General features: G+C 48.7%; 5 protein-coding genes across 5 annotated transcripts; 2 read left to right on the forward strand and 3 right to left on the reverse strand.

Annotated features, from left to right (window-relative positions):
• Nucleotides 1-283: 283 nt before the first annotated feature.
• N7469_000290 (uncharacterized protein) lies at nt 284-653 on the reverse strand (the record flags this gene model as incomplete). Its single annotated transcript, XM_056639210.1, has 2 exons — nt 284-466; nt 540-653. The coding sequence occupies 2 exons, from the start codon at nt 651-653 to the stop codon at nt 284-286; spliced, it is 297 nt and encodes a 98-aa protein (XP_056504967.1).
• A 240-nt stretch (nt 654-893) lies between these two features.
• Nucleotides 894-4799, forward strand: N7469_000291 (DNA repair ATPase SMC5; the record flags this gene model as incomplete). Its single annotated transcript, XM_056639211.1, has 6 exons — nt 894-1361; nt 1436-2350; nt 2415-3299; nt 3353-3425; nt 3479-3606; nt 3660-4799. The coding sequence occupies 6 exons, from the start codon at nt 894-896 to the stop codon at nt 4797-4799; spliced, it is 3609 nt and encodes a 1202-aa protein (XP_056504968.1).
• Nucleotides 4800-13834: 9035 nt separating this feature from the next.
• Nucleotides 13835-14783, forward strand: N7469_000292 (C2H2-type zinc finger protein; the record flags this gene model as incomplete). Its single annotated transcript, XM_056639212.1, has 2 exons — nt 13835-14009; nt 14077-14783. 2 exons carry the CDS (start codon nt 13835-13837, stop codon nt 14781-14783), a joined length of 882 nt encoding a protein of 293 aa, XP_056504969.1.
• An 898-nt stretch (nt 14784-15681) lies between these two features.
• On the reverse strand, nt 15682-19200 carry N7469_000293 (lipase family protein; the record flags this gene model as incomplete). The annotated part of the gene is made up of 2 exons (XM_056639213.1): nt 15682-18783; nt 18853-19200. The coding sequence occupies 2 exons, from the start codon at nt 19198-19200 to the stop codon at nt 15682-15684; spliced, it is 3450 nt and encodes a 1149-aa protein (XP_056504970.1).
• Nucleotides 19201-19474: 274 nt separating this feature from the next.
• On the reverse strand, nt 19475-22587 carry N7469_000294 (uncharacterized protein; the record flags this gene model as incomplete). The annotated part of the gene is made up of 4 exons (XM_056639214.1): nt 19475-19812; nt 19907-20549; nt 20612-20634; nt 21588-22587. 4 exons carry the CDS (start codon nt 22585-22587, stop codon nt 19475-19477), a joined length of 2004 nt encoding a protein of 667 aa, XP_056504971.1.
• Nucleotides 22588-22981: the final 394 nt, after the last annotated feature.

Here is a 22981-nt window from a genome sequence, read left to right on the forward strand (position 1 = left end):
GGGTAGAAACAATGACCTGCCGGTCGTCCGTTTGCAGATCCACGAGGCAAAAGGATGACTGGCACCAGACAGATCAAATCAAGATAGTGCAGTCAGCATTTTTGTCCAGCCGAATGTCGAGATGGGACGTCATTGGGTGGGCATGGAGCTGCGTGCAACTGAGGCAAGCTCCAGCTCATGGCATCTGCCATGCATGCTAGTTTCTCAGACCAGTTTGGAGCTCAATGTCAGGGTGAGGAACATTGTCATCATTGTTTCAACGACAAATATCCAAGGTCTTGAATTATTGCTTTCCACCAGGTTGGTTTTGGTTGTTGGCGGTCCTCTCTTGCTTTTTTTGAATCTTCTCCTCTAGGTCGCGAATCTGAGTCTCAATCATTCCTTTCCGAGCCGTCAAGTTCGACCGCATGCCTTGAAGAGCCTTCATTTGTTCATCAAATGTAGCTTCCTGGCGTTTCTTTTGGGTCTATTTGATCGTAACGAAAAGTTAGAATTTATTGACTAGCTCACGAGTTCCTCCGGCGCATATCATGGCTTACTTCAGCAACCTCCTCCGTAGTCTTGATCCCAGCTCCATAAAGAGATCCTGCAATTGTAATCGAAGTGATGGCCGCCGTCAACACCAGACGGCGTATATTCTGAGGCGACGGCATTTGTTTTGAAGTCTGCAAACGCAGACTGTCCGCCGTTCAATTCGCCGCGGAGAATCGCCGAGGTCTCACCGCCTTGTGTCAATTACCATTCCGCCTTCCTCTTTGGGACACATCATCGTGGACGCGTCGACGCGAATTACCAACCCAACTTGAGCAAACCGAAATTTGTTCCTCATATACCCCCCTGAACGAGCATTTGATGGCTAGTGACAGTGGTGGTGATTACTGCAATACTTGAGAATGTCAGCTCGAAGATCGGTTCCTCAACGTCGGCATCATGAGGATTCCGAAGATGAAGAAGAATCCGACTCATCTCACCCCACTTCAACCTCAATAAGCAAGCGCGCTCGTTTGACCCCCGCAGAGGATGACAGCCATGACGACGAGTCTAGCGATGAAGACAACGGCGGCAATGCTCAAGAAGGGGAAGGTGAATCAGATGATGACGGGGAGCAGAGTGAGACGAGCGAGGACATGGACGTCGCAGGCGCAAAAGCTATCGCTCGGCAGCCAGTGGTTGACCATGGAGTTGGCCCGGGTGGCTACAAACCAGGTGCAATCGTGCGCATTAAAGTGACGAACTTTGTGACTTACACTTCAGCGGAGTTCTTCCCCGGGCCCAAATTGAACATGGTGATTGGACCTAACGGTACTGGTAAGAGTACATTGGTTTGTGCTATCTGCCTTGGTCTTGGGTGGGGTCCTCAGGTATGACTATTACGATGCATGCTTGCTTTCAGCTTTCCAAGGATACGTACTGATATACTATATGAGATGAATAGCACCTCGGACGCGCCAAAGAAGCCGGTGAATTCGTTAAACATGGCTGCCGAGAAGCCACGATAGAGATCGAACTTGCTGGGCGACCGAAGCTCTCCCACAATCCCGTGGTCACCCGTACTATCAAGCGTGACGGTGGCAATAAAGGTAGTTTCACCTTGAATGGTCGAGCTTCTAGCAACAAGGAAGTCCGCCAGCTAGCGCAATCCTTCGCGATTCAGGTCGACAATCTGTGCCAATTCCTACCTCAAGATAAAGTGGCCGAATTCGCAGCATTGACACCGATTGAACTTCTACACTCGACACAGCGAGCGGCAGCTGGGCCTGAGATGGTAGAATGGCATGACGGCCTAAAGAAACTTCGCGGCGAGCAAAAGCGAATCGAATTGGCCAACCGGGCAGACAGGGAAACGTTGAAGAACCTTGAAGATAGACAAGAGACTCAACGGGAGGTTGTCGAAAGAATGCGTGAAAGGGATGTCATTAAGCAAAAGATGGAGCTTCTTGAACTTGTGCGCCCTGTAGTCGAGTATAGAGACTACCACAAAGAGTTTTCTGTATTGAAAGACAGAAAGGCCGCTGTTGATCAAGCGTATGACCGGCTCAAGGAGGAACTCGAGCCCGCAATGCAATCTCTCAATCGAAAACAAGATTATGCCGAGAAAATCACCGCCGCCAAGCAGTATCGCAAGGAACGAATGCAACAACTATCTCGGATAGCCACAACGCGCGCAGAAAAGATTAAAGAGTTGGAAGATGCTATCAAAGAACTAGGAAATGACATTGAAGGAGAACGAAAGTCTGGCCAAAAACACAAACAGGAGGCTACGAAAGTCCAACAGGACATTAATAGATTGAGAAGGCGACAGGAAGAGGAGGCTGTGGAGTTTGACCCCGAAGTGTATAACGAACGACTGGTAAGTAGACTTGATGGAGGATAGTCCGATCAAATCTTCCAGATGGCTAATGTCAGTGTTACAGAAAGAGAAAAGACTTGAGAAACGTGCACTTGAAGCAAAGCGTGACGAAATAACAGCACGCAGAGATCCTTTAGTACAGCAACTGAGATCGCTGCAGAGCAAAATTGAAAATTCCGAGCATCAATTGCAACACCTGGACTCAGCGACAGGCAAACAAGAGAGCAAGTTGCAGAACGCCTCGTCGGACTCCCTCAAAGCATGGCGATGGGTTCGTGATAATCAAGACAAGTTCGAGAAAGAAGTCTTTGGCCCTCCGATCATTACTTGCTCTGTAGCTGATCCAAAATATGCCGATGCCATGGAATCTCTTCTCCAGAGAACGGATTTCTTTACATTCACAGTTCAAACTAGAAATGACTTCCGCACTCTTCAGAGGCATCTCGTTGGGCAATTGAAGCTCTCTGATATTAGTATTAGGACGTGCTCCGCATCTCTTGACTCTATGACGACGCCCGACCTGGATATCCGCAGCCTTGGGTTCGATGGGTGGGCCAAGGACTTCCTCTCAGGACCCGATCCAGTCATTGCCATGCTCTGCATGGAAAAGCAACTAAACAAGACGCCAGTCGGCTTAAGGGAGATTTCTGAAGCAGCGTTTGAGCGCATGGAAAATGGGCCACTCAACTCGTGGGTCTCTGGAAAAAATAGCTATCTAGTCACACGCCGTCGAGAGTATGGCCCTGGCGCTCAGTCAACTCGTGTCCGGCCGGTGAAACCAGCTCAAGCTTGGACGTCGAAGCCAGCAGATGCGTCGCTCAAACAACGATGCCTTGAGGAGATTCGCCGGAGTAAAATGGAGTATTCTGAACTCGAGAGCAATATGCAGGAGGAGAAAGAGGAAGCGACCCGAGTTGCGACCACTTTCAGAGAACTTCAAAAAGAATATGTATGTTTCCAAGCAGTATCATTCATCTTCCATCTACTGACATGCTGTACCAGAATGCAATCGAAGCCGAGAAGAGTGCAAAACAGACTGAACATACACAATGGCGAGCGATTCCCGAAAAACTTGGTATGTTAAAGTAGATTTTCTCCGTGCATACAAGTGTACTAATTTTCCTACAGCCCAACAAGAGCAGAAACTTAAGAGCTTCCATGAGCTCTTTGCCGAAGTGAGAGAGCGAGTTCATGGTATCCGGAATCGACAAGATGAAAAAGCAGTCGAAAAGGCCGAGGCTACCATCGCATACGCTGTAAGATTGCTGTCAAAGCCTAATGGCCGGACAGAGATGCTAACAATGCTTAGGACGCGGTCGACGACCTTCGCAAGGCTTACGAAGAATTCATGAAAGCTGAAATGCTGCATCTTGAGGCGAACTCAGATGTGCAAACATTGAGGACTCGACATGCTGATTTTGCAAAACTCCTCGAGGATAAACGTCTAGAGGCGCTACGAGTCTCGAATGAGTTTAAAGAAGCAACTCGAAGGGGGAGAGACATGCTTAAGAGAGCGAAGGAGGTCACTCTTCAAGCACGACCACTCGAAGGTGGCAGCGAAGCTCTTGAGTCAATTAGTGCACCCGACTACAATATCGACCAACTCAATGCAGACATCGATTCCAAAAAGGCCGAGCTCGAATTCACCCACGGAGGCAACGAGAACATGGTCCAAGAGTTCGAGCATCGTGAGCGCCAGATTGACAAACTCAGGCGCAAACTTTCGGATCTAGACAAGAAACTCAATGATCTCAGCGGAGCTATCGACGAGGTTCGCCAGCGATGGGAGCCCAGGTTGGATGCTCTCATCAGTAAGATCAGTGCTGCTTTCTCTGACTCCTTTGCACGTATTGGTTGTGCCGGTCAAGTCAGCTTGGACAAGGTGAAAGCCGAGCCTGGTCCTAATGATGAGACTTCACCTGAGTATGAGTACGATCAATGGTCCATTGAAATCCACGTCAAGTTCCGTGAGAATGAGCAGCTAGCACTCCTCAATGCGCACCGCCAATCTGGTGGAGAGCGAGCTGTCAGTACTATCTTCTACCTGATGGCACTTCAATCGCTTTCTGCATCACCATTCCGTGTCGTCGACGAGATCAATCAGGGTATGGACCCTCGAAACGAGCGTATGGTGCACGGTCGCTTGGTCGACATTGCTTGTGCATCAAGCGAGGGAGACACAGATGAGCAAGGCAATGCTATCGGCGGTGGTGGCGGAGGTCAATACTTCCTCATTACGCCGAAGTTGCTCAGCGGACTGGCTTACAAGCCTGGCATGAGGGTGCTCTGTATCTACAGTGGTGAGCACATGCCGCAGGATTATCCCAAACTAGACTTTAGCCTCGCGGTTCGAAACATGAAGGCGATCGCTGCGCAAAGTGGAAGGTCAGTTGGCAGCGATACAGCCCAAGGGACTGCAAGTCAACAACATGTCGATGTTTACGCTTAAGGGAGATTTCTATTTTACTTTATTGTGCTTTGCATTTTGAGATACTCAACAATGGTTCTTTTTTTTAGAGTTCGAAAGTGATATCCTAGTTAGCATTTCATTCAAGTCCATTACATTTCGATTGGAGCAATTAAACGTGAGAGTGAATCCTGATCTTCGTACTGAGCGTCATATGTTTTGTCTTTTGCCTCGCATTGAAGTTCGCAGCTTTCCTTCGTGTTCGGCATGTCTGGGTAATGATCATGTTGATTATTTTTGATATCCTGCCGAATCCGAAGCAGCTGGCCTTCGAAGCTCAAGGTTTCAAGAAATTCTAGATTCGCATGGCTTGTTGAAGCGGACACCGGTCAAAGCACAAGCACACATCCACTCTAATCTCAATCAGCTCCACTGGCATCCATTTCTGATATGGGGTGTTGGGGGCCGGGGGGCTGGGTTTTCGTGCCAAAAACAGAGCCTACATCACTACATCACAGGTGCTTGCTTCATACCGATGCCTTGACAGAGATACGCAGATCAAAGCATTCAAGTTTCCAAGAAACTTCCAGGAAAGTTCCCAGTCCAATTGCCGGTATCAACGGATATCAACCATGACGACCAGAGCCTTGCCCCACCAGGAGGTTAATTAATATCCCATCCATGCATTATCGGCCACTCCGTGTCCGTGCTCCAGTCCACATCCCCTCTTCCAACCTCTCGGTAGTTGAAAGAATGGAGGAATGGAAGGGGGGAGGGTTGGAGGTCAAAATCAAAGCCAAAGCCAAAGCCAAAGCCACGAGTATCAAGGCCAGCGAAGATGTGACGAGACTGCATCAACCATAGGCGTTACATTATGATTACATAGCCGATCGTTGTCGATCAAACAAAATGCCGCAAAGTCAGTGCCGGAGCATTGACCAAAGACACAGTCGGAGGCCTCCGTTCGAAGGTTCTCCATCGGGGGACGATCCCAGAGGGATGTGAGCATCCCTGCTCGGATCGGACCAGACGACAGAAAGAGACAAGGCCGTGGCTTGGCCTAACGTCAGGGCTCTTTGCCATGTTTTTGACTTGGTTCTCTTTCACTTTCCCCCTTGCGACTTCGCTTTGGCGGCGAGCAGATCCTCGTGCCAGTAAGGCCAGGACAAAAGCCAAGACGCTTCGTTACGCCGTGTCATGCAGATCGACCACCGGGCGTTTCCGCTGCAGATCACAGGCTCCATCTCGGAGGTTTTGCATGCCAATCGTTGGGCGACGTTGGGCAGTGACTCGCTACGGCCAACTCTAAATCGTCTCTTTGTGTGGCTCAGTGACAGGGACCCAGACTGGCTTTTGGCTTTGACTTTGCTTTGGCTCTGGCTTTTGCTTTGGCTCTGGCTTTTGCTTTTGCCTCTTGTTTTTGGCTTTTCCTTTTCGCCCCTTCCTTTGTCTCCCATACTTTTCCTCTCGGTCACAGTCCGGGCCTCAGAGTGGTCCGGGTGTCGTATCTTGGTGTGTAGTACCATCCACACTCCATTTGATGGAATTGACACTCTTGGATTTTCTTGTTGGATGGTTACTCCATTCATGTGTTGGCCATCTTCTGCGCCTCTGGCCTAGCATATGTATGTATAGGTGCTGCATGCACAAAGGATACAGGGCTGACAATCTTTGCAGCCCCATCTGCTTGGTGGAGGTTGGGAAAGGGATGATTGGTTCGATATTCCACGATCCCGCCGACAATCCTCATGGCAAACCAGCCAGTCAAAGTCGTTCAACAGCGCGTGGGTTGGTTTCATCCATCAGCAAACCGGTCTCCAACCGCATATTGCATGTATGTACTCCATGTTCCGTACAGCCTACATGACCCCCCGCGCATGGACCAAGATGTTCTTACTGCCTCCGCATGTTTGGCGGGGCCCTTCTCCGTACGCTTGGACTACAGAGTATATCTACATAGTAGCATATGCAAGCAGGACTGGATGTACTCCAAAAAGTGAAAGCCCCCCCCCCCCCTGCAGTGCTACTCGACACTTTGCGTGGATTCACCGCCCTTCCATTTTCGCCTTCGGTGATGGCATCCAAATCCCACATTGACTCCATACCATGCGATGTGGTTGGTGACTGCTAGGACCCTCCACGAAAAAGCAAAGGCAAAAATGGCGCACTAAGAAAAACCCCGCCGCCTCAATATCGTGAAAGGCTGTGTCAGTAAGCCGACCCTAGGAGATCCTGGTTTAATTTCTTTCCACTACGGAGAATTGAGGATGAGAACCTCTTACGCAGTCATCCGCTCGCCCGTCACTGAGGATCCTGCCCAATTCTCAGCCCCCTGCAACATGGGGATCCTTTCGGACACTTCTATCCTGTAAGACCAAGGGATTCAAACAAGGTGGCTTGATTGTGTCCGCGCATGGAAAATCCAGCCCAGATCGTTGATTCCCAGTATCCAGCCCCCCGGACGCCATGACGGGGCTGGCTCGAGGACTGGACGATGCATCATGTTTCGTGTTTTTCATGACCGAACCAGGTGATGTTGTAAATGTAGTACTAGATGTATCGGTATCTCATCTCATGCGTGATACTGAGTACATACTGTACAGTAAATGCAGGCGGCTACAATGACCAAACAGAGTGTGCCAACAGGTCCACTATCCACAACGTAACAGTCTCCCAAGCACAGACTGCAGTATCGTACAGTAGAAAGTAAGATGGAAATGATCTGAGGCGCGACCGGCCGATCCTCGAGCATCTAGCTTCAAGGCTTCAACAGCATATCATGCCTTAGCATCATGCAGTGTATCTCACATGGTATTATAGCTACAGTACCAAGAGCTGCAATCCTACGAACAAGGCTAGTGATGATCGGATCTTCTCCAACGGCCCATAACGTGGTCGAGGCTCGGAGATATATCGACAGGGACGACAGGCTACACAAGCCATGGTATGTACCGACTACAATGCCTGCCAGGTATATATGTACGAAGTATCACAGTACCCGCCAATCTAGGGATGTGTTCCGATCCCAGCGTCGCACGACGTGTCGCACAATCTGGCCACGAGTCTGACTTGACAGGGCAAATTCAGATCTGGACGAGCAGATGACATCCCCTGAAACTGAATATTTGGAGGAAAAGTGGTGGTGGGTGGGGGGTGGAGGAAAAGCAAAAGAAGCAAAATAAGTCAGTTCATACTTTTCAGGTTGCCTTCCCAGCTGCATTGGCAGTTGCATTCATTGTTGGCCTGAAAGCTGCAGGGCTTTGGCTCTGAATTCCCACTCACTTCTACATACAACTGCATACAACTCCATCAATCTCCAATCCGAGCCATAAACCCAAAGTAAGACATGCGCCAGCAATGGACTCCGGCGGCAAGTGTAAAATTAGTTGAATTTCCCGGTAGGATGGGGTCCAATGGAGAAAGTGGTGTGCACTCCCTCGCTCTGGCGCTGGGACAATCGAGACCGAGAACTTGTCGCATGGAAATGCAACCGTGGTATGATCTACCAGTCATAGCGAAAGAGAAAGTATCGAGTGGGGGAAAAGGATGGAGGATGGAGAATGGAGGCGTAAAAGTAAACGAAGACGGAGAGTTTTCGAGAGATCCACAATGCTCGAGCATAGTACAGTATGGAATACTCTAAACTACAGTAGTCTCGCAGCATTTATCTCGTATGTGATATCTTACAGTACAGGATTTACGGTGTCTTCGGAGAAGTACGCAAATTTCGGACTTTCATCGCACATCCTTGCTACTCTACGGAGTACGGTGGAAAGTATCCTTGTCCAAGGCATGTGCTGAACTTTATTCCTCGGTGAAAGCCTGTCAGGGAGAATGGAATAATTCATTGCCGATGGCGAGGTCGATCATCTAGGATCTGCCATTAGTGTGAACACATCGTCTGAAGTATCTACGGAGTACTATGTAAACAGTAGCACGGGATTTACGTATGCTACCGCATGCTTTATGGAAAATGACGACCAATGCCAGGGTTCGATAATTTTAATTAGTATGTACTGCTAGAAAGAACACACCAAGGATGTGCTATGTATAGTGCATTGTAGGACACATTGCTTTTGGCCGAAGGATCGCCGTCAACTCCGTATCTCGTACTTGGATCGGGAAGTGGACGAATGTGAAATGGACCGAAAAACAAATCCTAAAAGACGGTATAGCTAAACTGCATACGTAGACTCAATGATGCCGCGCAATTGAAGGATTAATTTAGTCAGGACTTACCAATAGCACAAACAAAGGAACACCAGTAGTACCCTTGCCCACCACGGGGTAGTTCAATTCAGTTGGTTTGTAGTCTGTAACCCTAACTCGGTACTCCATAGTTCTCGGAGCGCCAACCATCCCATCATCAAACCAACAATTGTGCTTACGGCCCCCAAGCTAGACCGGATCTCCTTCGTACAATCCTTCTGCGAACGAAGAAACCCACTTTCAAAAGGATCACAATCAAGGGGCTAGTTCAGCGGTTGCCTTGTCCGAGGCAATTCCGTTAACCGACTTCCAATGCCAATGCTAGGTACCACGTATTCAATTAATGTGCTGCTGTGTACGATCCTGTTCCTGTTCCTGTTCCTGCTCCTGGTCTTGGATTTCATCCACTATGGTCCATTTCCTCTCCACAAACGCTATAAATGTAAATGACAGGCTCCGTCTCGCCGATAAGTCCGGAGTTAAGAACCAACCACCTCCCTAAAATAGCTACTGTAACGCGCCTCGACCTAGCTAAAAAGGAAAAGACACAGAACACACGTAGTGTGAAAGCAGAGAAAAAAAAACAAAGGCAGTCAGACCCACAGACGATCTCACACGGGGTTTATACCCAAGATAGTCTAGTGTAGGTGGTCGTGCATGCGGCATGCGGGTGGGATGTTCGCTAAGATCCCGGCACTAAAAGGCCCCTTAGTGTACATTATCGACAGGAGTGAGGTGTAGAGGGGCAAGGCGATCGACCCTCGGTCCCGAGTGACGAACAGGTGCAGTGTTTCACCACGGGCTGACACAGTCGTCGTCCGAGGCGAGATCGTTTGATCTTCCGTCGATCTGCGCAGCCTCCCGCGTGTGGTATTGGACTGATTCAAGTTCTAGGCGTTCCTTTGTTGATAACAGCCCCTAGCATAATGCTACCTAGGCATGGAGTACATACCACCTTGTCAGGGGGGTTTCTCTACTTACTATGATATACTGGTGACCCCAAATGTGTCTACATTTCTACATACATATGTCAATGTTCATGAAAATGTGCCATTGTGTTTTCACCGTGTACGAAGAGACACGGATCCCGGAATTTGGTTTCACGATAGCTTTGTTTGCTTTTACTTTAAAATTATCTTACGAGACACCGGAATGAGGCGGGTGAGGCAAAGGCTCCCAAGTTCGGTGCCGACATGTTGATGGAGATGTTTCATTCTATCGTCACTGCCTAGGAACGGAGTAAATCTTCAGACATTCTCCGTCCCCATACTAGTAGTATGGAGTAGTACTCCGTGGTGAGAATCAGGACGTGAGATCCTCGGCTCGCAGCTTACGTAGTACATAGCTACAGCTTGCAACTAGTCTATCCAAAATACATAGTGAAGCACCGAGTATGTATACTATCAGTGCGTCGGAGAGACTGCCCGAATGGAGCTATGGCCAGCGTTTGTCTGGGATGATCCACCGAGGCGATCCCGCCCAAAAAGGAAGGAGGTTAGGCGCTGTGACAGGTCTGCGTCAGGAAACACGTCAGTAGAGCAAAGTAAAAATTGCAAAACTTGTGGCTCAAAGATTGGAACATCAGGAATCTGCTCCGTAGGAACCCCTCTACTGAGGACTAGTAGCAGTACGGAGTACATAGTCGTTCTCTATAAATTTAGAACATAGACAATGACCATCAAAACTATTGATCTTACTATTCAAGACTGGCTGACTATATCCGGGCGAATGACCAAGAAGAGATCGAAGTGAAACCTTATGCAGCAGGCTGAATCTGCATCTACACATCTGCAGTGCAATCTGCAATTACGGGGGGACGTTAGATGAAGGGGCCGGATCCGGGGTGATCTCTGAGGTCAATTTACGGAGTATACTCACAGAAGAGGCAATTCTCCATACAGCCAGGACGTATTGAGGAAGTACTATGTACTGTATAAAATACAAAAGCGGACCGGGTTTCCCGCCATTCCCGGATTTCCAGATTGCCGGGACTAACCACCTTCCCAAGACGGGCAACGCCGGGCTGCAGATCTTAGTCTATACTTGTAGTAGAAGAGGAGAGTAAGAGTTCGAAGAGAGATTCAAGTATATCACACGGTGTAAAGTCAGTGAAGCAGGGAGTGTGATGATCATATTATTCTTGAGGTTGAATTGATGTACTTCGAAAATCTTCAGATATTCCATTCAGCTGATATAGGTCAGATGTATCTGCATGCAAGTGCCATGTGTTCGTCAACCCCGTGGCTCGACTGTGCGACGCTGCACTGCTTCGTAGCCCCACCAGTGACGATGAGCAAAGGCAAAGGCAAAGGCAAAAAAGCAAAAGTAAATCAAGGGATATCGTATGGAGATGTCAGAATACGGGCGGGTACGTACACGTACGGCAGGGTAAAAAAAGAAAAAGAAAAAAGAAGGAGAAAAAGGGGGATCTCGCGTGGCACTGGGGCCAATGCCCCGGATGATCCCCGATCGATCCCCACGGATCCGGGCGAATAGCTGAAAAAGGAAGCCTGACTCAGGGATTACTCAAGTGCGGTGTGCAGCAAGCTAATCGTCAACTAGGCATTGCGTCCGAATACTAATGCATATAATATAAGGGGCTGGTGTAGCAAGCTGCAATCCAGGAATCCTGCGACCGGGAATGGTGCACAGCAAGGTTAGCGACACCGGTAGAGTGGTCATCCTTTGGTTGGTAATTTAAACAAAGTAAAATGAAATTTAAAAAAATAATCCAGATTCAATGTTGGTGGGAAAAAAGCATCCATAATTTAGAAGAAAGCCTTGGCTTTGCGGTGTATACGAGAAGGGAAAGAAAAGTCGACAGAGTTCCAGCAGAACCAGCAACCCAACAGAATTGAACGGAGCAAAGTTCAGTGGAAATGAAGAGCGACCGCACCCACCTGTCGAAAAAGGTTCTTTGACCTTCCTACGTGGGAGAGCAACGTTCTGGACTCCCGTACAAATCTGGTACCACCGGGTCCGATATGGGGGGGACAAGCCCCATTACACCCGAGATGATTGATAATTAATGGATTCGATTACCCAGGGGTACTCGAGATTGAAAGACTTGATGGTGACCATGAGAGCCGCATCCAATCAAGGCGGGTGGAATAATAAGACCGGGTCTGACGCTAGTCGATCCCGAACGAAATGCCGAGGACGAAGGGGGTGGGTTTTCGAGAAGGCGATCAGGAGGATCGTCGCGGATCATGACATCGGGACTAGCCCAGGCAGTAGGCTTACATACTACTGTACTCTGTATAGTTAACTATAGTATGTAGGCAGTAGTGGACGGACTATGTACGGAGGCATGAGAGAAAGGGCAGTTTCTCCGGTCGCGTGATTTATGACAGCTCTGATATAGGGTTAGGGAGATCCCGTGATTGAAGCATCAGGAGAAGTATAACTACACGCAGAGGATATTATGGAGTATAGAGTATGGAGTCTAATATCTGATGCTCAATTTATCCTCACTGAATCTCCTACAACAGCAATTAACTATTCCGACTAGGTATGTATGTAACTCCTATTCTCAACGGCACGCACAGAGCAGGCGATCCCACCCAAAACGACCCAGTGGAGCTCGCTTCCACGAGGCCGGGATGAGCGGGCCCCGCCAACGGCCAATCCCCGATGTGCAGAAAGTGCACAGACTGAGCAGATTATCAAGTACGCGACAGTGAGAGAGAGAGCACTCATGATCACCTTCCAGAACTGCAGATCGACGATCGCTTACCCTAAGTTAGCGATAGTCGTGGGTCGATTGGATCTTCAGGAGACCCTGCGATCGACGAGATGCACCTTCTGAGAATAGTAACGAGTCGAGCATTGACAGAGAAACAGAGTCTGAGTCCAAAGTATAACCTTGATCACCTCGTACTGACCCCATTCTAATTTCCTTAATGATAGTATATGCCTGTACATCATCGTATGCCTTTGATGCTGCTTGAAAGTTTAAAGACGAACAAGGTTGCCCTAAGCGAGCCACATGGCCTCGTATTGTGGTATTAAATACAGTACCGTGCACGCTGATGTAAGGAGGATTTGGCCCCATCGGAGTTATGCACGGATTGGGTTAGACTGGCTGTTCTCACCTTCCCTTTTGGTTTACACTGCAGTATAACTATGTGCTGTTAGCCACAGTATAAGTATGCTTGTGAGTACATATATCAGAGAAGAGCTACGGAGTAGATAATATTAAACTAATGCAGTGAGAAAGAGTAAATAGCATATGATAGTACTTTGACCAGATAATCACGTACACAGCTAATGGGTTAGTGGTTCATCAGTCAATCACTATATGTATTCATACTTCAGTATGCTGAACTCGCTTCGAACTAAAGCATCGCTGCACAAACATGCAACAGGTGAAACAGATCGACACGATCAGTTCGGTGCGATCAACCGTTTATGGAGCAGGACGCAATGTGACAGGTAAGCAGGATCTGCACTAACGTAGCCGAAGGACGGGGACTTTCCGGCCTCCCATATCGAGTTAGACCAATACCGTATGGTAATATACATACCGAAGTATACCTTCCTGCTTGCTGCACTTTGTATCCACTGCTTAATCTCCGACTAAAAAGAATGAATGAATTAAATGGAAATAAAATAAAAAATATATTCTTTTATTGCTTTCAATTTAAGCTTTGGAACCGACCGTCTCACCTTTTTTGGTCAATTAAAATTACTCCCCTCCACTCTTCCACCCCCATCGGCATCGTCCGCTGGCGATCATCCACGCGAGATTCCCGCCTCCCGCCTTCTATAAACCTCGTGTCTGTCCCTTCTCTTCTTCTTCGCTCTACACCTGTGGCTCAAAATACTCTCCTCCTCCTCCCACCCCCCCACACTATTTCACCACCATCATGGATCTGGCCAATCTTCTCCATGCCGCCCCCAAGCGGGCTTGTCCTGAGCCTGAGTACCCGGCATACAAGCGCTCCCCGCAACCACCTCTGTCGCCGCCAGTTGAGGAGCAACCTAAGTGTTCGCTGCCTTCTATCACGGCTCTTCTTGAAGGTGCCGATGGTCATGCAGCCAGTGAGTATCTTTAAAAGACTATACTCCATATATATACAAAACAGATTGACTGACTTGGAACTTCTAGAGCGTCAACGCCTGAGCCCTCCCGCTCACCAGCGTGATACTCGCTACGACTTAAATCATCTTCCTCCAACACCACCACTGCGTCCAGGCTCTGGTTCCGGTCACAGCCACAGCAGCTCTCCCATTGAGGCCAAAGAAGTCCACCGCACATCTATCTCTTCAACAAGCTCCCATCACCACCGCCATGGACCCTACGCTTCTCCTGCACCAAGCGTATCATCCTACAGTTCGCAGATCGAAGGACCAATTTACTACCGTCCGCAAGCAACCACCACCTTTGCGCCGGCCATCTCAGCTCCAATCCCCCAAGCTCCATCTGCTGCACCTACCGCATCCCCAGTTCACTCTCAACCTCAAACACTCCCGCAAACAACCCAATCTCAGCCCCAACCCCAATCCGCCTCTTCGCCATCTCTCATCTCCCCAGTCACTCCTGCCTGGCAACATCACCATTACTTCCCTCCAAGCACCGCGGCCCCATATCAACAGAACCACGACCGATATATCTGTCGTACATGCCACAAGGCTTTCTCTCGCCCTTCGTCCCTGCGCATTCACTCCCACTCGCACACGGGCGAGAAGCCTTTCCGCTGCACCCACGCTGGTTGTGGCAAGGCTTTCTCCGTGCGCAGCAACATGAAGCGTCATGAGCGTGGCTGCCACTCTGGTCGTGCTGTTCCTCCCGCTGCTACGGCACTGGTTGCCTAGATGATACACATATCATCTACTTTGTGATTCTATGTTTGATATCTTCTACATCTTCAATTCCGGCACATGATGGAAGATGATTTATTTTTTACTGTATGGCGCTACGGGCTGGCGTTTTTCGAGTGGATTTCTAGTCGTGATCGTGATACCCTTGACTATTTTCTGGATCGGACGGCCGGTTTAGATGGATGATTCTCTTTTTACTTAAATATTTTATGAGAAATGTATTATCTACTATGTCTGAACTTCTTCCATCTCATCTCATCTGTAGTATAATAGGCTGTGAGCACGGTAGTAGTCTGTATGATGCTCACAATACGTAATTGGTTGATGCCACTTTGTTGTTCTTATCAGTGCGCAGTTCTAAATCACCTGGCAGTATGCAACTAAGTGGACAATAACCTCATCGAGTGGAGAGTGGGATGAGGCATTTTCGGGGTTGGTGGGTTCAGCGGGTTTCACTTGTGAGGGGTAGTCGTGGTTAAGGCGTTTAGACTGGGATGAGGTAGATAGTACTACCGGATGGTTTACTTGTTTTGCGTGGGATTTGCATGGGGGTTCTGCGGTGGCGTGATGATTTTGATATGATGGGGTGGTTGGGCAGAATACCATGACATACAGCATTTGCTTGACTTGCGGCGGTGGCGGTGGCGGTTAGGGCTTATGGTGGATGAGCAGAGCAGAACGGAACAGGACAGACCATGACCGAGAATGAAGATCCGTGAAAGAGGCTTTTTGTTTTGGTTGTATTTCAAATTGTCTAATTCTATCTACTGTATGTATCCAGTCAGTTTCATCAATATTACGCCAAAGAGCAAGTTCATTCTCGCTCTGTCAGTATCATAGTAAAGTATTAACCATAGTCATAAATCATATCAAATCCAAATTATCGTCTCCTTCACTCATCAAGTACACCCCTAGCCAAAGCCGCAAGACTAGTCTCATATCTGGCCGGGTTATGGTCACTTAACATCCCCCCAGCAAACCTCAACTCACCAAACCAAGCATCCACATCTCGAACAAACCTCATCTGCACCCGGGTAGCAGGTCTTCCAAGCCGCGGGTACGAATAAGAATCCGACGCAAAGTCCGGTGCTGGCGTAAAAGCCTCACGTTGCAGAACCCTCATCGTCTCGACCACAAAGACTTCCCCCGGCGGCACCAGTTTCGGTGCTCGCATCTCATCACGGAGGAGATTAAGCGTATTCCACGCCCAGGCATCCTCACCCACTCCATCGCCGGCGTTGACCACGAGCGGTGGCTGATTCACGTAAAACTTGTGAATGATACTTTGACGCAGAGACTCGTGGAGACGTTGGCGGATATGGGATTTTGCTCCGCTGATATCGGACTTGAATGATAGTGAAACAGAATGCATGTCATGTAGTATACCGAGGGAGAGACTTGGAACGACGTCGCTACCATTTACAATGGTTGTGATTAAACCCCTAGTGGCGCGTCTGAGGAACGGGGACATCACGGCCGGGGGTCCATAGGCATAGACATGAATTGGACGACCGTTTGGGAGAGTATATGCTTGTGATGGCGAAGATGAGGCATTGAGACTTGTTTCACTGTCTCCTGTCAAGAGGCGTGGACGCGGAGCCGGTTGATAGGAAGCCGTGACAAAAGAAGTTCCGGCAAGAGTGGGATTTGGTTCTGAGATCATCGTTGCGAGTAGAGCTGCGACACCACCACCTAGAGAATGTCCGCAAAGCACGACGCCGTAGTCAGTGAATTCCTCCAATGCAGCCCGGAGCGTGATCATCACTCTACCGCCGCCTCCTTCGAGGAGTCGCTTGGCAGAGGCGTGCATGCCTTTGTGAACTTTCCAATTTTTACCTTGCCAGGTTAGATCGTCGTAGTCGCAGGTCATATCTGTGAGGATATCTTCGAAGCCCCAGGTTCCGCGGAGCGTAAGCACGACTGCTTTAGAGTCGTGGTCAATGGAGAGATAATGGACGAGCGGGAAGCCACTTTCTGTTTCACCAGCTGCGTTGGAACCACCGGCTGGATCGACGAAGGAGGAGAGTAGGATGGTAGAAGGTGGGAGACCGGCATGGTCCGAAAATGCACTATGCTCGTGGCTATCTGTTGTATATCGAGGGGGGATCTTAGCGTCTCCTTTTGGCACACCCATGACTTTCAATGCACTGGCTCCATACGAGGCAGATGAGAATCGACAGAAGCGACGGACGTTCTGGACAAAGTGTCTCTCCGGGAAGATACCAGGAATAAGACCGTCGCGATTGAGTGCTTGGATCGTATCCGTATCTTCGTAGGCGCTTTTTCGTGGTCGATGGGCTAGTAGAAGGGATGTTTCTGAGCCAGCGGTGGCAAGAGAGTACATACTAGGAGTATATGATTTGGATCGACGATGCAGTGCTGACGAACTTGGACGATGCTCATCCACCGAGATCGTTCCATCTGTTTCAGACCTGGTCAAAGACATAGAACTGCTGCTGCGGACATGTCGAGTCGTGGCTGGGGAACCTGGTCGTAACTCTCCTCTGTGTCGATGAGAAAAGGCATCTGTTTGTGTGAGGAGACATTCTTGACTCCTTTCACGAACGGCGAAATGGCCTGGTCTCGAGTTCTTGCGATCGTGAACATCCCGGGGTGGTCTTGTCGTCGTTCGAGGAGACTGCGGTGAACCCGGATATGGGGATCGTGGTAGTCCTCGATTTGGAATTGGTGTGCTAGGCCGATTTGGCATTTCAGTTGGGCATTTCTTTGGTTCCATTCGACTAGCGGATTCACGGGCAGTTGCTTCTTTCACGGCAGCAGTTCCCCTGACTGGCTTTGAAGGGGGACGAATGGTAGGGGCCCCTGCAGCACTGAAGGATTTCGAAGCCGGCTTTTTGGGCGGAGGTCGCTTGGAAGACTCTGTCCTTTCTGAGCCATTTGGTTTTACGCGCTGGGCAAATTTTGAGAAGGAACTTCTGCTAGGTGGTGATTTTTGAGACTGATCACTGGAAGCGATAAGACTTGAAAACTGCCGTTTGACAACAGAATTGCTGGTATCCGGCTGAGATTGTGATCTCTGCAGAAAAGGCTTTGCTTTGGCAGATGACGATGTCTGAGTTGATAGAGGGGATTGAGATTGTTGCAACGCAGACGGAGTTGGCAGGTTTGGAACTTCCTGAGGGCGTAGTTGAGTGCTGTGGGATTTATTGAACGCGGTTCTAAAGACGACTGTGTGTTTTGGGACCCGTTTGTTCTCCGGCGCGTTGTCACTTTCATAATCTTGATCATGGTGGAACCGTTCCTCGATCATGGTGGTCCCAGGAGGAGCTGCGATCTCCGCCATGTCGTCGTCAAAGATGTCAACGGTGATCGTGCGAGCTGTCAATACTTCAGATTTAATCGAGGCATGGCAGCCATGAGGTAGCTGGCTCATGATATATGATTGAATGTCTTCATCGGATATCTGCTGTTCACCGTTCAAGGGGATTGATAGTCGCGAGCCGGCGAGGGCATCGCCAACGCTGGATCGGCGACGCACCGCACCAAAAGCCTCATCACTATTACCAGGCATCACGAAGGATGCCCGCCCATCCCCAGGAGGCATTTCATCGTGATTTTGATTGGCATCAGAGAATTGCAATTGGTGAGTTTCCAGTACGTCGGCTCTAGCTCCGTTATCCAAAATGACAGTATCCCAGACGATTTCGTCTCCACCCTTTTCTCGAAGTACTCGCTCGGACTTTTTCTTTCCCCAGCGTTGCAATAGCGCGAATCCAACAGATCCAATGAAGAGGTCTCCAACGCCGATATTCTCAGCACCGGGGCTGGCATCCACGGAGCGAAACTCCCGCCGGATGAGAGTGATTATAGCGGCAATAGCCCGTGACGATTCAGTGGAGCCCAGAATGGCATCGAGTGTCGACAGAAGAGCCTGTGAGAAATTTGCCACTGATGATAGTGTCGTCGAGGAGAAGTGAAATGTCGCAGCTGCAAAGAAAGACGCTGAGGTCACCGTGGTATGCAAGGTTGCTAACTAGATCTATATCAGCATAAGCTCATCCCCAAGAGAGTCTCCTTCGCGGATAGTTGCCCCAGAACTTACACTTCTTTCCAACAGCGATTCTGCTTCGATTCTCCCATGCTCGTCCCCACTACGAATAGCCACATCTCGCCCGGCGCGCGTTAGGATCCCCTCGATCACGGCGCGACCCAGTTCGAGACTGGTCAATGTGGTCGCTCGAGCACCATCGAGGGCAACACTACCGAAGAAAGTTCCGACGCGTAACGAGAGTGAAGTCGACTGTGTCAGCAGAGATACAAACGATGCGACTGGTCGTGGGAGGAGTGTTAGGCCCGAAGTAGGTGGGGGATGAGTGAGCGCGTCGGCGTCTATGTCCGTATTCGGGTCTGTACTTTCAGGGTTATGTGCAATAGTAAGAGGTGCCTTCATTATGAGCCATGAAGAGTAACAACAGCAATAAAAAAAAGCATCTAGATGAAAAGCAAAGAGTTGAATATAGTTGGCTTAATCCATTTTGTTGAGAATCAAACCGGGCTGATACTAGCATGTGATAACGCGTGGGTAATGACGTAGTGGTACTTCTGAATTGCGGGAGTTCCCCACCAAACCGGAAGTACCTCGAGGTATCTTCTATAATCCTCTTAGGGTTTTACTTTGTGCAACAACCAGTCTAGAACTAGTTGAAACTAACAACAGAAGGGATCTACATCATTGCTTTCATATCACCAGCGTGTTGTACCTTGCGGATCAACTGCCGATTACACTCGCCAACTGTGCGAATTCCAGCCAATCCCATAGTTTGCCAGAAATCCGCCAGAAGCCCTTGGAATACCTGGCGAGCTCCATTGCGTCCGTCAATTCCAAAGCCATAGATGACTGGGCGACCGATAAGCACAGCTTTTGCACCCAGGCATAATGCTTTGACAACATCAGACCCGGTACGAATGCCTGAGTCGAAAAGTACTGTCATTTTATGGCCGACTGCATCGACGATCTCCGGTAGAACGTCCAGGGACCCTATGGCCCCGTCAACTTGACGACCTGATAGCCCCGAATAAAGTCAATTCCTGCTTATCTTGAGTGGACTACTGTACTGTAGCGACAATTCTAGACCGTCAAAGGAGTGGAGACTTACCACCGTGGTTCGATACTGTGATTCCATCGCAGCCATATTCCAATGCCTTCTTCGCATCATCCACATGCTGAATGCCCTTCAACACGATCGGACCATCCCAATGCTTCCGGACGAATGCCAGATCCTCCCATGTATGGGGGCCGCTGGCAACAACCTGTCCAATCCAAGCCCGAGATGCACCTAGCACATCATCTTCAACTTTAGACCCAGTTTCCTTCTCAAACTTCTCCCGGAATACCGGATCACTAAATCCAACCTGACATCCAACACCCTTGATAAAAGGTACATAGGCATTGTCTAGATCTGCCGGTCGCCACGCGAGCGACCACGTATCCAACGTAATCACCAACACCTCGAACCCGTTTGCCTTGGCCCGATTGAGCAGCGATAGCGTGATATCGTTGTCTTGCGGCCAGTACAATTGATACCAGCGCTTCCCGTCTCCATTAGCAGCGGCCACTTCTTCGATACTGCTGGTAGCTGCGGTACTCATTGTATAAGGTACGCCGACTTCTTCGCATACACTGGCGAGGCCAGTTTCCCGATCATCATGAAAGATGCCTTGGACTCCGATCGGTGCCATAATGAGGGGATGGTCATATTTCTTACCAAAAAGCTCAACTGAGACATCTTGCCCGTTCATCTGTAGAGAGAATTAGCCTCCATGCCCGAGAACCGATCCTTTGATATAGATTCTAGACCAACACTTCTCAGCATCCGGGGGGATTCTGCATTACCACGAAGGGTTATAGAATTAGATTAGCAATATCTCAAAACAGAACCGAAACGTACAATTTCCACTGTCGAAATGCCAACCGATTACTATCCATCGTTGCCTTCTCGCCCGCACCCCCGGCCACATAATTGAATGCACGAACGCCCAATGCCCGCTTTGCTTGCTCCTCCAGCAGACGGGGGTCCGTCGTTACGCTGGGCAAAATACCTGCCAGGGCCCCCTTGCCATAAATTTCGGTCTGATAGCTACCGTAGTTATCCGACATTGCGTTATTTCGTGACCTCACTAGCTGTAAGTAAACTTGCAGAAAGGAAATTGTAGTGTCGGGGGAATCAAATCAAAGACCCCGGATTCGGTGAAGTGGAGTCGGTTACTTCATTTTCGATGGACCTCGGTCGATGATGGAGACCGAGCTCTGTCAGGGGGAAGACTAGCATGGGACAGAGCGGAAGTACGGAGTACATACGACAGTGACAGGGCTGACACTGTCAATTGACCTATTTTTGCGAGAAACTTAAAAAAGGAGACTTCGATTCTAATTATATTCGGGATAATAGTTTATTTCATTTTGATATTTCTTCGGGCCTTTTACGACTTTTGGAATGGTTTGTGACAGGGAATGCGGGAATGTGCATGTTGCTGTGCGGCCGACGATCGACACATACATAGTAGATCGACCATCAAGCAGTTCGAGGCTATCAATTGTCGCAATATTGAGTCTCGAAGGATGCAGATATGTGCATATGTATGGCCATTTCAAGTACTAAAGTGACATTAGCTAGAATTAGTTTCATATAACTCATGGTACGATGTACGATGTAAATCATTTACGAACGAAATTGTGACAAGAAAAAAAAAAATATATTTCATTATAGATCAGAGTGAAAGGGAAATCTAAATGCATAACGTAATATTGAAACGAGTGAATAAAAGGAAAACATTTACTGACTTGATTAGAAATGTTCTCGATATCAAAACGCATACAAGGAGGAATAGGCCAGGTGACGATCCGGGCGATCCGTCGAGTACCCCTAGGATAAGCACACAAAACCAAGTAGGAGATAACCTTACCGAACTGTGTTCCAAGCAGGCCCTCATACTCTGAAGTACCAGACTCCCATGTCCGCGGTGGGTAGTCTTTCGCATTATCATGCAGTTTCGGCCAAGCAAGACCGATGTCATCTGTGTAAAGCCGCTTCTTAAAAAAGTGATACGTGCTCTTGTTAATTATGTCCATCACAAACACATGCTTCAAGCTTGACAGGGGGTACTTATACTCATAAATGGCCTTTGTCACATAAGCAATGCGTGGCGTGTCAGAAGTAGGGATTCGGAATACTTCATTTATGGAAATTACACCAGGCCCAGCCTGTCCTATCCAGGTGAAAACACTACTGTACGCACCATGGTCAAAATTAAAGTAAGCAGAAGGCCAAGTGGGAAGACCAAGTTGGTCCGCTTGAGCCTTTAGAGATCTATCGAGATCCGCGGGAGTGGGCTCAGAGAATCCCAGGCTTTGCTTAAGGTCTGCGAAGGTGAGTGTGGTTAAGGTAACTGGACATCCAGGCTCGTTAGGGTCTTCCATCCACTTCTGTCGCAGTTGACCAACCTGTTGAAATCTGTTGTATTTCAAATGTGATAATGCAGGATCATCTTGGATGATAGGGTCGTCTTTGTTCCAATGTTGGGCAGCGGCAAAGGTCGACTCGTTAGAACTGGTAGTCTCACCGGAATTTCGAGATAAATGACTGGGGGTACCATGGCTAGGTGTATGGTGACTAGGTGTATGGTGACTAGGTGTATGGTGACTAGGTGTATGGTGGCTAGGAGTATGATGGCTAGGAGCATTTTGACTTTGATGCGAACTGGAACTCGAGCTTGAATCACTATCAAGGCAACTGCAGCACAAGCAATCCTTGAGAGTATCACTCAGACGGCGAGCCATATTGGAGATGGCTATGCGTTTATGATTGGGAATGTTTTACTATCGAAGTCGCTGTTGATTTGAAGATACTGCTGGAAATAACATCGAGACTTTATATGGTGGGTTCCGATTATTTTGAATCTATTCCTATAGACGTTGGAGGCACGTCTACAAAGAGTGGTTGGGATGCAACATTGTAGTAGTAAGGTCTATATAAAACCTAATGAACAATGATATTGTAAAGATGTGTCCAAGCATGGAAATAAATGCTTGAAAGAATCATAAAGAATAAGACCTGCTATAATCATTGCCCCGTTGAACGTGAAGTCTTTAACGGCTTTCGAGGTTCCCACTGTGACTCGACCCAGACTTTGTCCCTTTTTAAATCAAAAGTAGCATATGGACTATCTTTTTG

Source organism: Penicillium citrinum, assembly GCF_028827155.1.
Source record: "Penicillium citrinum strain IBT 23319 chromosome Unknown utg000001l:1.0-4955037.0:1.0-4956770.0, whole genome shotgun sequence".
In the NCBI taxonomy this organism is placed as follows: domain Eukaryota; kingdom Fungi; phylum Ascomycota; class Eurotiomycetes; order Eurotiales; family Aspergillaceae; genus Penicillium; species Penicillium citrinum.